This window comes from Anolis carolinensis, chromosome 5, assembly GCF_035594765.1.
Source record: "Anolis carolinensis isolate JA03-04 chromosome 5, rAnoCar3.1.pri, whole genome shotgun sequence".
Lineage (NCBI taxonomy): Eukaryota > Metazoa > Chordata > Lepidosauria > Squamata > Dactyloidae > Anolis > Anolis carolinensis.
This window is the reverse complement of record NC_085845.1, coordinates 13,203,722-13,218,667: the sequence shown is the minus strand read 5'-3', so window position 1 is coordinate 13,218,667 and position 14,946 is coordinate 13,203,722. Positions and strand designations below refer to the sequence as shown.

The following is a 14,946-nucleotide window of genomic DNA, read 5'->3' as shown; positions in this document are numbered from 1 at the left end:
GAAACATGAATGGCACTGCAGACTAATTCAACCAGAGAAGTCAGACATAGCAAAGCACTTGATGAACCAACCTGGACACAGCATATTATTTGAGAACACAGAAATACTGGACCACTCCAACAACCACCATGTCAGACGACACTGAGAAGCCACTGAAATCCACAATCTTTCTCCCACTTTGGACAATCCACAGATATATAACCCCCACTTGCCTAGTTTCCAACAGACCTCACAACCTCTGAGGATGCCTGTCATAGATGTGGGCAAAACGTCAGGAGAGAATGCTTCTGGAACATGACCAAACAGTTTGGAAAACTCACAGCAACCCAGTGATTCCAGCCATGAAAGCCTTCAACAACACATTTCTAAACTTTCATGACGAGGCAATACATATCTCCTTCCATGTAACCTGCTAAGGTTCTTGTCAATTTATCAGAGCTGATATTCTGGGAAGTGCACAGACTAATCTAAGTACTCTCTCATCCTCCCTAATTTTGGAAGTTAAGCAGGGTCTTCCCTGGTTGGTCTTTGAATGGGAGACCACGAACTAATACCAGGTACTGTATTTCAGAGGAAAGAACTGGAAAAACCAACTCTGAGGATTCCTTGCCTATGACGACAACAACAATAATAAATGTTAGTCAATTTGCATATTTTGTTTTTCCATGATTAGCCAACTCCATGTTAATGCACACATGCACATCTAAAGAGGAAATGCCGGTGGTAGCATGTGGGCTAGAAACATATTTGCAAAATTCTGGGAAGAACAGGCCACCAAGTTCAACCATATGAAACCAAAGGACACTCGAAATGAGGGTGAATAAACCACATTGGCATTTAGATAGGAATCCACATCCCATTTAAAAGTCCACAGAAACCTACAGACTCAAAGAGTAGCCCTGCTTCCTATAAATGGATCAAGACGTTTAGGATTTATTAGGATTACCCAAATTACGGCCTTTAAAAATGTGAGCCTTCCACTGCTGGTTCCCTATCATAAAACTGGGCAATCTCTGAACCCAAGCTGGCTCACCCAAGATATCACCATTGCATCATTTTCTTTTTAAGTTGTGTGCTTATTTAGAAAATGAAAAGGAAAAGAAGGGAAGAGACATTTGCCCAGAGGGAAAAAGAGAGGAAAGGATAAGGAAGTAAAGTGTGTTAAGTGGGTTTCCTGCAGAAAGCGGGGGTTAAAGGTGGATCCCTAGTTTGAAAGGGTTGAAAACTATGGCTCCAAATAAAAATAAAATGGAGCAGTTTTCATTAAAAATGCATAACCAGATCTCTTCTGCAGACTGGAACAACACGGTAACCATTGTGTTACAAATAAGGGAAATGTCTACGGATAATGCAAAAAAGTAACTAGAGTAAATATGATTATCCACCAAACTGAGTACTTTGCCTGATAACATTTCTCCCGGTTACATTGTATGCATGCTTTTCTAATAAGGGTACTGTCATCTTGCCAGAACTACCTCGGCATGCAAATTGGATGACTCAATTAGGTTTATTTAAGTTCACTTCACCGAGCTGAACTAACCGTTGTTTGATTCTTCCCAGATCCGGTTCACACACCGTTCGCACAACAAATAATGAAGTCAAAGAGGAATGCATCCTCTCTGCATCGAGCAGTTCATTAACTATTAATGCAATTAAGCTGCTCTTCGGATCAGTGGTACAATCGCTGCTTTGGGCCTCCTTTAAGATGGGAAAAGCAGAATATCAACAATAATGATGATGATGTAGCCAGATCCCAGTAAAGATATAGCAAGAAAGGATTAGATAAATAGCACCAATATATGCCATACAAGAGCCCTGGTGGTGAAGTGTGTTAAAGCACTGAGCTGCTGAACTTGCAGACCGAAAGGTCCCAGGTTCAAATCCCGGGAGCAGAGTGAGCACCCGCTGTTAGCTCCAGCTTCTGCCAACCTAGCAGTTCGAAAACATGCCAATGTGAGTATTTATTTATTTATTTATTTCGAATATTTCTACCCCGCCCTTCTCCCCGAGGGGACTCAGGGCGGCTTACACAACTGGTAGGATCACTACCAGTACATCATAATACAATAAAATAAGAATAAAACAGTTAAAATAATTAAATAACATAGTAAAATACAATATATAAAAATTTAAAACAATGCAACACCAAATATATAAACCAATCATCCATCAGACCTTGTAGAGTAGATCAATAGGTACCAATGGAGTAGATCAATAGGTACCGCTCCGGCAGGAAGGTAATAGCGCTCCATGCAGTCATGCTGGCCACATGACCTTGGAGGTGTCTACGGACAATGCCGGCTCTTCGGCTTAGAAATGGAGATGAGCACCAACCCCCAAAGTTGGACACAACTGGACTTAATGTCAGGGGAAACCTTTACCTTTACTATATGCCATAGCCTTGAGAGGTTCCAAGGCCACAATTTGCTCAAAGGGAGAATTGAGGGAAACTGTTTGGTGAAACCAAAGGTCATGCCATATAATGGAACATCCATAAAGAATATCACATACATAGCAAACAACAAATGAAAGAAAGGACTTTCTACTGGTGAACTATAAAGCATAAATAAATTGCAAAGACAGCATGGGGCAAAGGACTGATTGTCAGGTTAGATCTCTAAAGACTGGGGGTGAATCTACACTGTAGAATTAATGCAGTTTGACAACGCTTTAATTGCCATGGTTCAATGCTATGGAATCGTGGAGTTATAGTTTTACAAGGTATTTTGCCTTCTCTACCAAAGAGCATTTCTAACTCCTAGGATCCCATTGCACTGAGCCAGAGCAGTGAAAGGGATGTCAAACTGCATTGATTCAACAATGTAGATGCAACCTAGGGTTCAACCTCCATTTTACCATGAACACCCATTGGGTACCCTTGGGCAAGTCATGTTCTCTCAGCCTCAGAAGAAGAGAATCTCAACTCCGCATTGGAGCAAATCTTTCCAAAACACTGGACAGGTTTGCCTTAGGGTCAATAAGCTAGAAACTACTTTTTTGTGTCAGGAGCAACTTGAGAAAGTGCAAGTCGCTTCTGGTGTGAGAGAGTTGGCTGTCTGCAAGGACGTTGCCCAGGGGATGCCCAGATGTTTTGATGCTTTACCATCCTAGTGGAAGACTTCTCTCATGTCCCTGCATGGGGAGCTGGAGCAGCTGGGGGAAGCTCATTTGCACCCTCCCCAGATTCAAACCAGCAACCTTCAGGTCAACAACTCAAACTTTAGGTCTGCAGTTCTGCCAGCGCAAGGATTTAACTCATTGAGCCACCGGGGGCTCCATTAGAAACTACATGAAGGCAGACATCAGCAATATTGAAGAGAGTTGAGAATAAGTTTTAATTGTTCAAGGGCCTCACATCCAAAGATATGATTGGCAGAGATAAATCTCCAATCAGAGGTGCAATAGAGTCTCACCTATCCAAGCTTCGCTTATCCAAGCCTCTGGATTATCCAAGCCATTTTTGTAGTCAATTTTTACAATACATCGTAATATTTTGGTGCTAAATTCGTAAATACAGTAATTACAACATAACATTACTGCACATTGAACTACTTTTTCTGTCAAATTTGTTGTATAACATGATGTTTTGGTGCTTAATTTGTAAAATCATAACCTAATTGGATGTTTAATAGGCTTTTACTTAATCCCTCCTTATTATCCAAGATATTCGCTTATCCAAGCTTCTCCCAGCCCGTTTAGCTTAGGTAAGTGAGACTCTACTGTACTTCTTATGCGAAATATGGAGAGAAATACACACAGGTTTTCTAAAAACATATTGGCCTGGAATCATGACTTGAAAAAAAATGATTCCCATAATTCCATAGCATTGAGTCATGAAGTGGTATCAAACTGCATTAATTCTACAGTGTAGATGCATCTTTACCCTTCCTGGAGAGAGAAGGATGCTGTTGCAACCGACAGCAGCGTGCATGAGCCTATTAAAATCACAAATTAGTAACAGAAACTAGACAAAGGAGTTGAGTCACATGCACTATTTTTCATATTCTGAAAGTCACCACATCGAAGCCATTTGCGCATGTGCAACATCTGTTTTACCGCTGTGCCGTTTCACAAAAAAAAAAAATGAACAGGAAAAAGTCAATCAAGTCCCCCCTTTCCCACACTCAGGCCCTCACCTCCTGATGATGTCTATGAGCCCCTTCATATGATCAGCATTTACTTTCGCCAACATTACAGACATAACAAAAGAGATCTGTGTCTTTCTCTCTCTCTCTTTATGTAAAGCCATCTGGCAAGTCTACAAAACCAACTCCATGCCTTCTCCAAAGTTACTAATGCATTCAAAAGTTCCAAAGGGCTGCAAAGGGGGAGGGAATCTCCTTTCAATATCCAATTTCATTTCAAGATCTCTCCTATATTTGCAATGGCTAAAATCCTCACGACTGACACTTTGAAAGTTAACATGCTTTAATGCTTTGGCCTCCATTTATAAGACATCCACTACAATAGGCATTTGACACAATGAATATTACTAGCAAGGATGGGCAAATGTTGAAATATAGGGGTGAAGGCTAGGAAACCTTGGGGCTTTATCTGATTCTGCAAAAAAATTGAAAAAAATGTTTGCCCTCAAATGTTCCTAAGGAGCTTTAGGGAATTTTGACCAAGTTCACCAAGTTTTAGGTTTTGAAAAAGGCCTTTCTTGCGGCTAGATTGGTCCAAGGGCCTGTAGGAATGCATCCCATGCCTTCTAATACACATCTTGGGATATTTTAAGCCATGATTTTAGAAATTGCTATACATGTGGGTAATATCCTTCTCAAGGGAGCAAATCAGTTTATTTACACATACGTGCGCGAAAACCCCCTATTTTTGATCTCTTGGAGAACTTGTGGGTCACTTTTTTCCACCCCTGATTTAAATTGATGATTTCAGTACTCTAAAGGCACCAGATCCAATTTGATTTTGGAATCTAAACAGAGTCAGCTTCGGTTAATATGGGTATCAGGTGCCATGGGCTATATTTCAAGGAAGGAAATGACCAAACATTACTTGCCTTAAAAACTTCATGAAATTCATGAAGTTGACATAAGTCAACAAGTGACTTGAAGATATATATACAGTAGAGTCTCACTTATCCAACATAAATGGGCCGGCAGAATGTTGGATAAGCGAATATGTTGGATAATAAGAAGGAATTAAGGAAAAGCCTATGAAACATCAAATTAGGTTATGATTTTACAAATTAAGCACCAAAACATTATGTTATACAACAAATTTGACAGAAAAGGTAGTTCAATACACAGTAATGCTATGTAATAATTACTGTATTTACAAATTTAGCACCAAAATATCATGATGTTTTGAAAACATTGACTACAAAAATGCGTTGGATAATCCAGAACGTTGGATAAGCGAGTGTTGGATAAGTGAGACTCTACTGTATATCTATATTTATATATACAGGAGCTTCTGGTGGCTCAGTGTGTTAAAGCGCTGAGCTGCTGAACTTGCAGACCAAAAGGTCCCAGGTTCAAACCCGGAGAGTGGAGTGAGCGCCCGGTGTTAGCTCCAGCTTCTGCCAACCTAGCATTTCGAAAACATGCCAATGTGAGTAGATCAATAGGTACCACTCCAGCGGGAAGGTAACGGCGCTCCATGCAGTCATGCCGGCCACATGACCTTGGAGGTGTCTACAGACAACGCCAGCTCTTCGGCTTAGAAATGGAGATGAGCACCAACCCCCAGAGTCAGACACGACTGGACTTAACGTCAGGGGAAACCTTTACCTTTACCTATATATACAGATAATTTTAGAAGGCTTCTGTACTTCTGCTACAAACAAATCTAATGCCACACATCTTGAACTTCTGAGCCTTTGTTGCTTTCACGTTTTAGCAAACCAGGGATGCATCTACATTGTGGAATGAATGCAGTTTGATACCACTTTAACTGCCACATCTCAATGCTATGGAGTCATGAGATCTGTTCTTTCTCTGCCAAAGAGTACGAACGCCTCATCAAAATACAAGTCCTAGGATATCATAGCTTTAAGCCATGGCAGTTAAAGAGGTTTCAAACTGCATTCATTCTACAGTGTAGACACAGACCAGAACTATGAATGGAAGGTACATTGTTGGATGTTTCCATGTGTGGGGAACTGTTAAGAAACAAATGACCTGAGTTATTGGCAGAATTTTCTACCTTAACTCTTTAGAGAAGGTGACAGGGAGAAGATGCCCAAGGAATGATAGTTCGCTCGTCCTTAACCGAAGCCTTGTTTTTTACAGCCTCTTCCTCCTGCTTCTGTTGTTTTTCCAGGCAACCCTCCCTCTGATCCCCAGGGAATGCTACAACTATTTGTTCAACTGTTGCATCAAGTTTGGGGGAGGAAAGCGGGGAGAATAGGGAGGAGAGGGCTAGGTTAAGTCTCCATCCGGTACTCAGTTACCATCACGGGCTGCTTGAACAGAGGATGTTTGAAAACTTTCCAAGAATGCAGTCCCACATGACAGACTTCCTATTACCCGTGTGCCCCTATTTGAAAGCCAGCAAGAAACCACTAGGATAGAATATGTACAAGTCCTATATAACCAAAGCACTTCCCCCTTTTCCAAAAATTCCTGGGGAATATTGGCGAAAAGGTACTTTCCTGTAAAGTAATACACAAGAAACCAGTCTGTTTCTCATCAGTTTCAGCACCAGGTTTTGCCCTGAAATTTTAACTGTGTTAAGTCCCCGGTGGCTTTTCTTTTTCTTACTTTCTTGCATAAATGCCAGAGAGAACAAATTACCGTATATACTGGAGTACAAGCCGACCCGAATATAAGCCAAGGCACCTAATTTACCACAAAAAACTGGGAAAACATCGACTCCAGTATAAGCCGAGGGTGGTACATTTCAGAAATAAAAATAGATACCAATAAAATTACATTAATTGAGGCATCAGTAGGTTAAATGTTTTTGAATATTTACATAAAGCTCAAATTTAAGATAAGACTGTCCAACTCTGATCAAATCATTATTCTCATCTTCTTCGATGTAAATGTGCTTATGTATCCTTTTAATAATAATAGAGTAAAATAATACTTGTCATAATAATACAGTAGAGTCTCACTTATCCAAGCTAAACAGGCCGGCACAAGCTTGGATAAGCGAATATCTTGGATAATAAGGAGGGATTAAGGAAAAGCCTATTAAACATCAAATTAGGTTATGATTTTACAAATTAAGCACCAAAACATCATGTTATGCAACAAATTTGACAGAAAAAGTTCAATATGCAGTAATGTTATGTTGTAATTACTGTATTTACCAATTTAGCACCAAAATATCACGATATATTGAAAACATTGACTACAAAAATGGCTTGGATAATCCAGAAGCTTGGATAAGCGAGGCTTGGATAAGTGAGACTCTACTGTAGATACCAATAAAATTACATTAATTGAGGCATCAGTAGGTTAAATGTTTTTGAATATTTACATAAAGCTCAAATTTAAGATAAGACTGTCCAACTCTGATCAAATCATTATTCTCATCTTTTTCAATGTAAATGTGCTTATGTATCCTTTGAATAATAATAGAGTAAAATAATACTTGTCATAATAATAATAATAATAATAATAATAATAATAATAATAATAATAATAATAAATACAGTAGAGTCTCATTTATCCAACATAAACGGGCCGGCAGAATGTTGGATAAGCAAATATGTTGGATAATAAGGAGGGATTAAGGAGAAGCCTATTAAACATCAAGTTAGATTATGATTTTACAAATTAAGCGCCAAAACATCATGTTAGACAACAAATTTGACAGAAAGAGTAGTTCAATACGCAGTAATGCTATGTAGCAATTGCTGTATTTATGAATTTAGCACCAAAATATCACAATGTATTGAAAACATTGACTACAAAAATGTGTTGGATAATCCAGAACGTTGGATAAGTGAATGTTGGATAAGTGAGACTCTACTGTACAGGAAAATAATGCATGTAATAATAAATAGAGTAAAATAATAAATGCAATAATAATAATAATAAGATCAGAATGAAATAAATGTATTAATAATAATAATAAAAATAGAGTAAAATAAATGTAATAGTAGCAACAATAATAGAGAAAAATAATAAATGTACCATATATTCTCGAGTATAAGCTGATCCAAATATAAGCCAACCAGGACCCTCACCCGAGTATAAGCCGAGGGGGGCTTTTTCAGTCTTAAAAAAGGGCTGAAAAACTAGGCTTATACTCGAGTATATACAGTAATCCAGAAGTATAAGGCTGTAGACAGCAAAAGATTAACTTCTGACACATTATTCTTAATCTGGTGGGTCAACATCAATCATCCTTACAATGTAAGGGGAAACCATAATCCAAGATATTATTATTGGCGATGATTATGCATTTATACTGAATTGTTTAGAATATTCAGAGTTTTGTATACACAGGACAACTCTAATATAAATTAATACCCTCCTACTTCAGAGGGAAAGATTGTGACTGGAATTCAAAGGTCTAACTAGCTTCTTTAAGGTTAGTAAACCCTGACAAAGGACTTTCAGTTTCACAACTTTATTGTTTCTTTTTCCTTATTAAAGAAAGGGGAAATGGGGGACAATTTCTAAAACGGACTTAAGTAAAGATTCAGGGATGCAATTTTGGAAAATATGAAGTAGGGGACACAGAAGGCCAGTTTTCAACATCAGCAAAAAGTCACCAAATGCTTTGAGAAAGGAAACTTCCAGGGTGTTTCCATAAATAAACCATGTTTTCATCAAACAATTTGTCCTTGCTCTGTATCATTCATTATCACTTGTGGATTTGCTGTTATGAAAAAAAGACAAATATCTTTCTTGGCTAATGCTAGATGAACACAAAAAGTCTTCTTGTGGCACCTTGTAGTTTTACCATATAGCAAACATGGGCAAACTTTGGCCCTCCAGGTGTTTTGGACTACAACTCCCACAATTCCTAACAGCCTACCGGCTGTTAGGAATTGTGGGAGTTGTAGTCCAAAACACCTGGAGGGCCAAAGTTTGCCCATGTCTGCCATACAGTTATAGCAGTGCTCTCTGGTAGTAGATTCAAAGTGTCACACCAACTACAAATACAGGGATCCTTTACGCTGGATCCTTGGCAGTTAAAGAGATATTGCACTACTACAATCGTACACACCCCTATTTCATTTACAATGACCCTTGTCTTCCTGGACTAAAGTCCACCACGTGCTTGAAGCCACATTACTGTACCTTGGCTGATTCATGCATAGGTTGCTTTTGAAAAAGCAGAGGGTTGTTACCCACATGCTGTGATTTTTAAGTTCATCCAACAGCTGCTCAGTCTATTAAAGGAACCACATGGAGGGTGGCAGGAAAGGAGGCGATAATAATGGCCCACATTTCCTCATGTCCCAATACCAAGAGATATCCCCAAACCTTCTCCAACAGCAACTACACAGATATTAGACATTTCCTTCCCTAAGAACAACGCAAGAAGCACATCCTCCCATTTCTGTCTCTCCTCCCTTTTGCTCCTTCCAGCAAAATCTATTTTTGGAAAACAAGACAAACCTCCAGTGTTTTGCTACTTTCAAAACCTTGCTTGAGGGGTTGTTTAAAAAAAAAAGAAGTAAAATTTCAGTATTACTTATCTGGAAATCCTCTAAGTGCTCTAAAAACCCATAAGTATCCATGTGGATGGCTCATAGAGTAGCACTTTCTGGTGGTTCAATGTACACTGTACTTTATGTCATGCACAGAATAATTCAAAACATTGCATATAAGATTAGCTTCGAGGTATGTATAGCAGATTTATATGTAACATAAATAATCTTAGACTTGGGTTCTGTGTTCTAGTTGCTCATTATGTATGTATATCCACATACAGATATCCTTAAATAATAATAATAATAATAATAATAATAATAATAAGAAGAAGAAGAAGAAGACGACGACTCTGGCAGAAACCAGTACAGGTGGTCCCGGTGGTGACTGGCACATTGGCTGCCATGCCAAAAGATCTTAGCCAGCATTTGGAAACAATAGACATTGACAAAACCACGATCTGCCAACTGCAAAAGGCCACCCTACTGGGATCTGCACGCATCATCCGAAAATACATCACACAGTCCTAGACACTTGGGAAGTGTTCGACTTGTGATTTTGTGATATGAAATCCAGCATATCTATCTTGTTTGCTGTGTCATAATAAAATAATAATAATAATAATAATAATAATAATAATAATAATAATAAATCCCTGGGTTCCCATAATCAAGATATCTCATTACGCATATGCAAAGATAGATTGAATATACTTTATCCAAAATGATTAAGACCAGAAGCATTTAACATTTTTTTTCTTTTGGTTTTTGGAATAAATGCATGTACATAATGAGCTATGTTGGAGTCAGGAACCAAGCCTATAACAAAGTGAGAAAGGATACCCTGCCTGTATAGTTCCAGAGACATATTGTGCAGCACTTGGCAAAAATACAAGATAGATAACACCTGGCTTGGAAAAAGTCCATGTGAAAGTATTTAGGAACCTTAGTCAACCACAAGCAGAACAGGAGTCAACTATGAAATGGAGCAGCTAAAAAGGCCAATACGATTATGGGCTGCCTCAATCGGAGTCTTGTGTCTAGACTGAAGGAAGTAATAGTACTGCTCTATATTGCTATGATCAGATCTCAGCTGGAACACTGTGTCCAATTCTGGGCACCAAAATTCAAAAAGGATATTGACAAAGCCGGAATGTGTCCGGAGATGGTGACCAAAATGATCCAAGGTTTGGAAATTCAGAACCCAGAGGGAACGACAGAGGGAACACAATAGCCATGTTTTAATGTTTGAAAGGATGTCACACTGAGGAGGTGGCGTGCTTGCTTTCTGCTGCCCTGGAGGCGAAGACACAAGGGAGTAATGGACTCAAACTGCAGGCTAAGAGATCCCACCTACTTCTTGACAGTAAGAGATGTTCAGCAGAGGCACATGCTGCCTCAGGCCCCTTCCACACAGCAGTATAAAATCCACATTGAACTAGTGTGGACTCATATAATCCAGTTCAAAGCCGATATTGTGGATTATCTGCCTTGATATTCTGGGTTATATCACTGTGCGGAAGAGCCCTCAGAAGGGGGTTGTGTCTCCTTCTCCGGAGGCTTCTAAGTTAATTTGTGCTGCTTATTAATTTTGGCTAGGGTTTTTTTGTATTTTATGTTTTGTTGATTATTGTTGCCTTGTAAGCCACCCCAAGTTCCTTTAGGGCAGTGGTTCTCAACCTGTGGGTCCCCAAGTGTTTTGGCCTACAACTCCCAGAAATCTCAGCAAGTTTACCAGCGGTTAGGATTTCTGGGAATTGAAAGCCAAAACATCTGGGGATTCACAGATCGAGAACCACTGCTTTAGGGAGATAGGGCTGGATATAAAGATAGTTATTATTGGGTTGCTTTGAGTTTTCCCAGACTGTATGGCCATGTTTCAGAAGCATTCCTTCTTGACATTCCATTTTTTATTAATTTATTACATTTCTATTCATTTTGTTACAAAAAACCATCTCTACAATTCATATAGTTAATTCTACCCCTTTCCTCCATTGTGCTCATAACATTTCTGTGGAAGGTCCAAGGTGGGAGAAAGAACTGCAATTAATCACCTCGCCAGCTAACACCTCCCAACAAACGATAACCCCAGGCAGGAATCAGCCAGGCCTTGAAGCAAGACTTTTCAATACTAACCAAGGTGGTTAATTATAGCATTCCCACCTGCCTCCAATAGACAATGGGTTGTCCCACCCTGGACATTATTCCACAGATATATAAACCCCTAGAAACTTGCCTAGTTTCCAGCAAATCTCACAACCTCTAAGGATGCCTGCCATAGATGTGGGCCAAACCTCGGGAGAGAATGCTTCTGGAACATGGCCATACAGTCCGGAAAACTAACAGCAACCCAGTGATTCCGGCCATGAAAGCCTTCGACTACACAAAGTTATTATTACAGTGGAGTCTCACTTATCCAAGCTAAATGGGCCAGCAGAAGCTTGGATAAGTGAATATCTTGGATAATAAGGAGGGATTAAGGAAAAGCCTATTAAACATCAAATTAGGTTATGATTTTACAAATTAAGCACCAAATCATCATGTTTTACAACAAATTTGACAGAAAAAGCAGTTCAATAGGCAATAATGTTATGTTGTAATTACTGTATTTACGAATTTAGCACCAAAATATCACGATATATTGAAAACATTGAGTACAAAAATGGTTTGGATAATCCAGAAACTTGGATAAGCAAGGCTTGGATAATGTGTTGTCGAAGGCTTTCATGGCTGGGATCACAGGGTTGTTGTATGCTTTCCAGGCTGTATGGCCATGTTCCAGAAGTATTCTCTCCTGATGTTTCGCCCACATCTATGGCAGGCATCCTCAGAGGTTGTGAGGTATGGAGAAACTAAGTAAGGAAGGTTTATATATATATCTGTGGAAAGTCCAGGGTGTGGGAAGAATTCTTTGTCAGTTGGATAAAAGGCTTGGATAAGTGAGACTCTACTGTATTTATTACAGTAGAGTCTCACTTATCCAAGCTAAATGGGCCAGCAGAACGTTGGATAAGTGAATATGTTGGATAATAAGGAGGGATTAAGGAAAAGCCTATTAAACATCAAATTAGGTTATGATTTTACAAATTAAGCACCAAAACATGTTATATAACAAATTTGACAGAAAAAGTAGTTCAAATATGCAGTAATGCTCTGTAGTAATTACTTTATTTACAAACTTAGCACCAAAATATCATGATGTGTTGAAAACATTGACTACAAAAATGCATTGGATAATCCAGAACGTTGGATAAGTGAATGTTGGATAAGTGAGACTCTACTGGATTATCAAGTAAAGGCTGGATAGCTGGGATTGTGTCTTCCTGCCTGGCAGAAGAGGGTTGGACTGGATGGCCCTTGGGGGTCTCTCTGAATCCTATGATTCTGTACAATCAACATAGAATCACTCATCAAAACAGATTATGCTGGTAGTCATCCTCAGGAATATTCTAACTCTAAGCCTCTGGCAACATTTCCTTTGAAAGGGTTGTTGTATGTCTTTCGGGCTGTGTGGCCATGTTCCAGAAGTATTCTCTCCTGACGTTTTGCCCACATCTATGGCAGGCATCCTCAGAGGTTGTGAGGTATGGATAAACTAAGTAAGTAAGTGAGGTATGGATAAACTTACTTAGTTTATCCATACCTCACAACCTCTGAGAATGCCTGCCATAGATGTAGGCGAAACATCAGGAGAGAATACTTCTGGAACATGGCCATACAGCCCGGAAAACGTACAACAACCCTGTGATCCCGGCCATGAAAGCCTTCGACAACACATTTTCTCTGAAATCCTGTTGTGGAGTCTTGGCCATAGCAGACCCATGGAAGGAACTGTTGATTGGCAAGTCAAAGACAGACCTAAACCCCATGGATTCAATGGGCGGGCTCCTTCAAGCCATGAAAGGCAGGGGGTTTGCGCCCTGGGAGAATCAGACTCACAATCCTGCCCTGGGGTTTCTATTTCCCAAGGCTTTGCTCCTTTAGGGAGGGCTTGGATCTCTGTATAGCAAGACTGAAGGTCTTTTTCTTCCAGATCTGGGATTCTCGGAAGACAAGAGGCGAGAAGGAGAGGAGGAAAAGGCGCGCAATGTCTGAATGCCCCCCAAAAACCCAACGCCGGCCTTTCCTTTTGCCGCCCACGCGCCTCCCTCGTGAGCCGCCTTTGCAATGAATGAAGGGAAGGAAGGAAAAGGAGACCCCGAGGCTTCTGCAAAGAGACCCTCCGAGGAAAAGAAAGCACAAGCCGAGAAGGAAGCAACAAGCGGCTCTGTCTCTTTTCCTTTCGTCCTTGCCCAGCCCCTCAAGCCACCAGTTATGGGTTGCAACCAATGCCCGGCCTTGCTGTGGAACAAAAGAGCCCCCTCCCCAAAGACTCACCGAGGGTCTCCCCACCGCCACGGCCATGCTGCCTGCGGGGTCGGAGGGCCAAGAGGGGCTTGGCAAGGCTTTCAGGCTGGTCGGAGGAGGCAGGAGGCGGCGGCGTGTCTCTCTCTCCGTCTCTCTCTCTCTCTCTCTCTCTCTCTGCCCGGCTCCAGCCCTTCCTTCCCCACTCGCCCCTCCTTCCTCCTCTCCTCCTCCTCCTCTACCACCTCCACCCCCCTCCCAGGCAGCAGCCCCGGCTCTCGCCCGCCCTCGCCCTTCCCCGCCGCAACATGGCCACCCGGCTCCAAGGAAGGAAGGAAGGGAAGGAGAAGGGACCACTCCCCTCCTGCCTGGGGAAAGCCGGCAGAAGTCGCCCCTGGTCCCCCAAGAAGGAGGCTCTGCAAGGCTGGAAGGAAGAGAAGCTCTCCAAGAGACACAAGCCTCCCAGCCAGAGCCCAACGTGAAGAGGCAGATGCGCCCAGAGGGCTCTCATGCCTCTCAGGGGACATCCACACGACTTTCAGGGCTGAGGCTCAATGCTATGGAAGTTGTGTTGTCGAAGGCTTTCATGGCTAGGATCACAGGGTTGTTGTATGTCTTTCAGGCTGTGTGGCCATGTTCCAGAAGTATTCTCTCCTGACGTTTCGCCCATATCTATAGCAGGCATCCTCAGAGGTTGTGAGCACCAAGCACCAAGGACATACTGATCAGCTTCGATGTGCTGTCCCTATTTACCAAGGTCCCGGTAGCTGACATCCTCACACTAATCAAACAAAACTTCCCAGAAGACATCACAGCCCTGTTTCACCATTGCCTCACCACTAGCTACTTTCAGTGGGACAATGGATTCTATGAACAGAAAGATTTATTATTTTATTTATTTACTTACAGTATTTATATTCCGCCCTTCTCACCCCGAAGGGGACTCAGGGCGGATCACATTACACGTATAGGCAAACATTCAATGCCTTTTTAACATAGAACAAAGACAAGACAAACATAGGTTCCGA

The 14,946-nt window shown here is 40.9% G+C and overlaps 1 protein-coding gene across 3 annotated transcripts in view; it reads right to left on the bottom strand.

Annotated features, from left to right (window-relative positions):
- The window catches only part of septin11 (septin 11), a 139,319-nt gene extending 125,201 nt beyond the window's left edge, over positions 1-14,118 (bottom strand). For 2 of the 3 annotated variants that reach the window (XM_062981332.1, XM_062981333.1), the window contains exon 1: positions 13,952-14,118. In XM_062981332.1, the coding sequence (XP_062837402.1) occupies positions 13,952-13,978 (27 nt within the window). In that variant the 5' untranslated portion in view covers positions 13,979-14,118. The remainder of the gene's footprint in view (positions 1-13,951) is intronic. The other variant, XR_010006370.1, reaches the window with a different exon arrangement.
- Between the last annotated feature and the right edge of the window lie 828 nt (positions 14,119-14,946).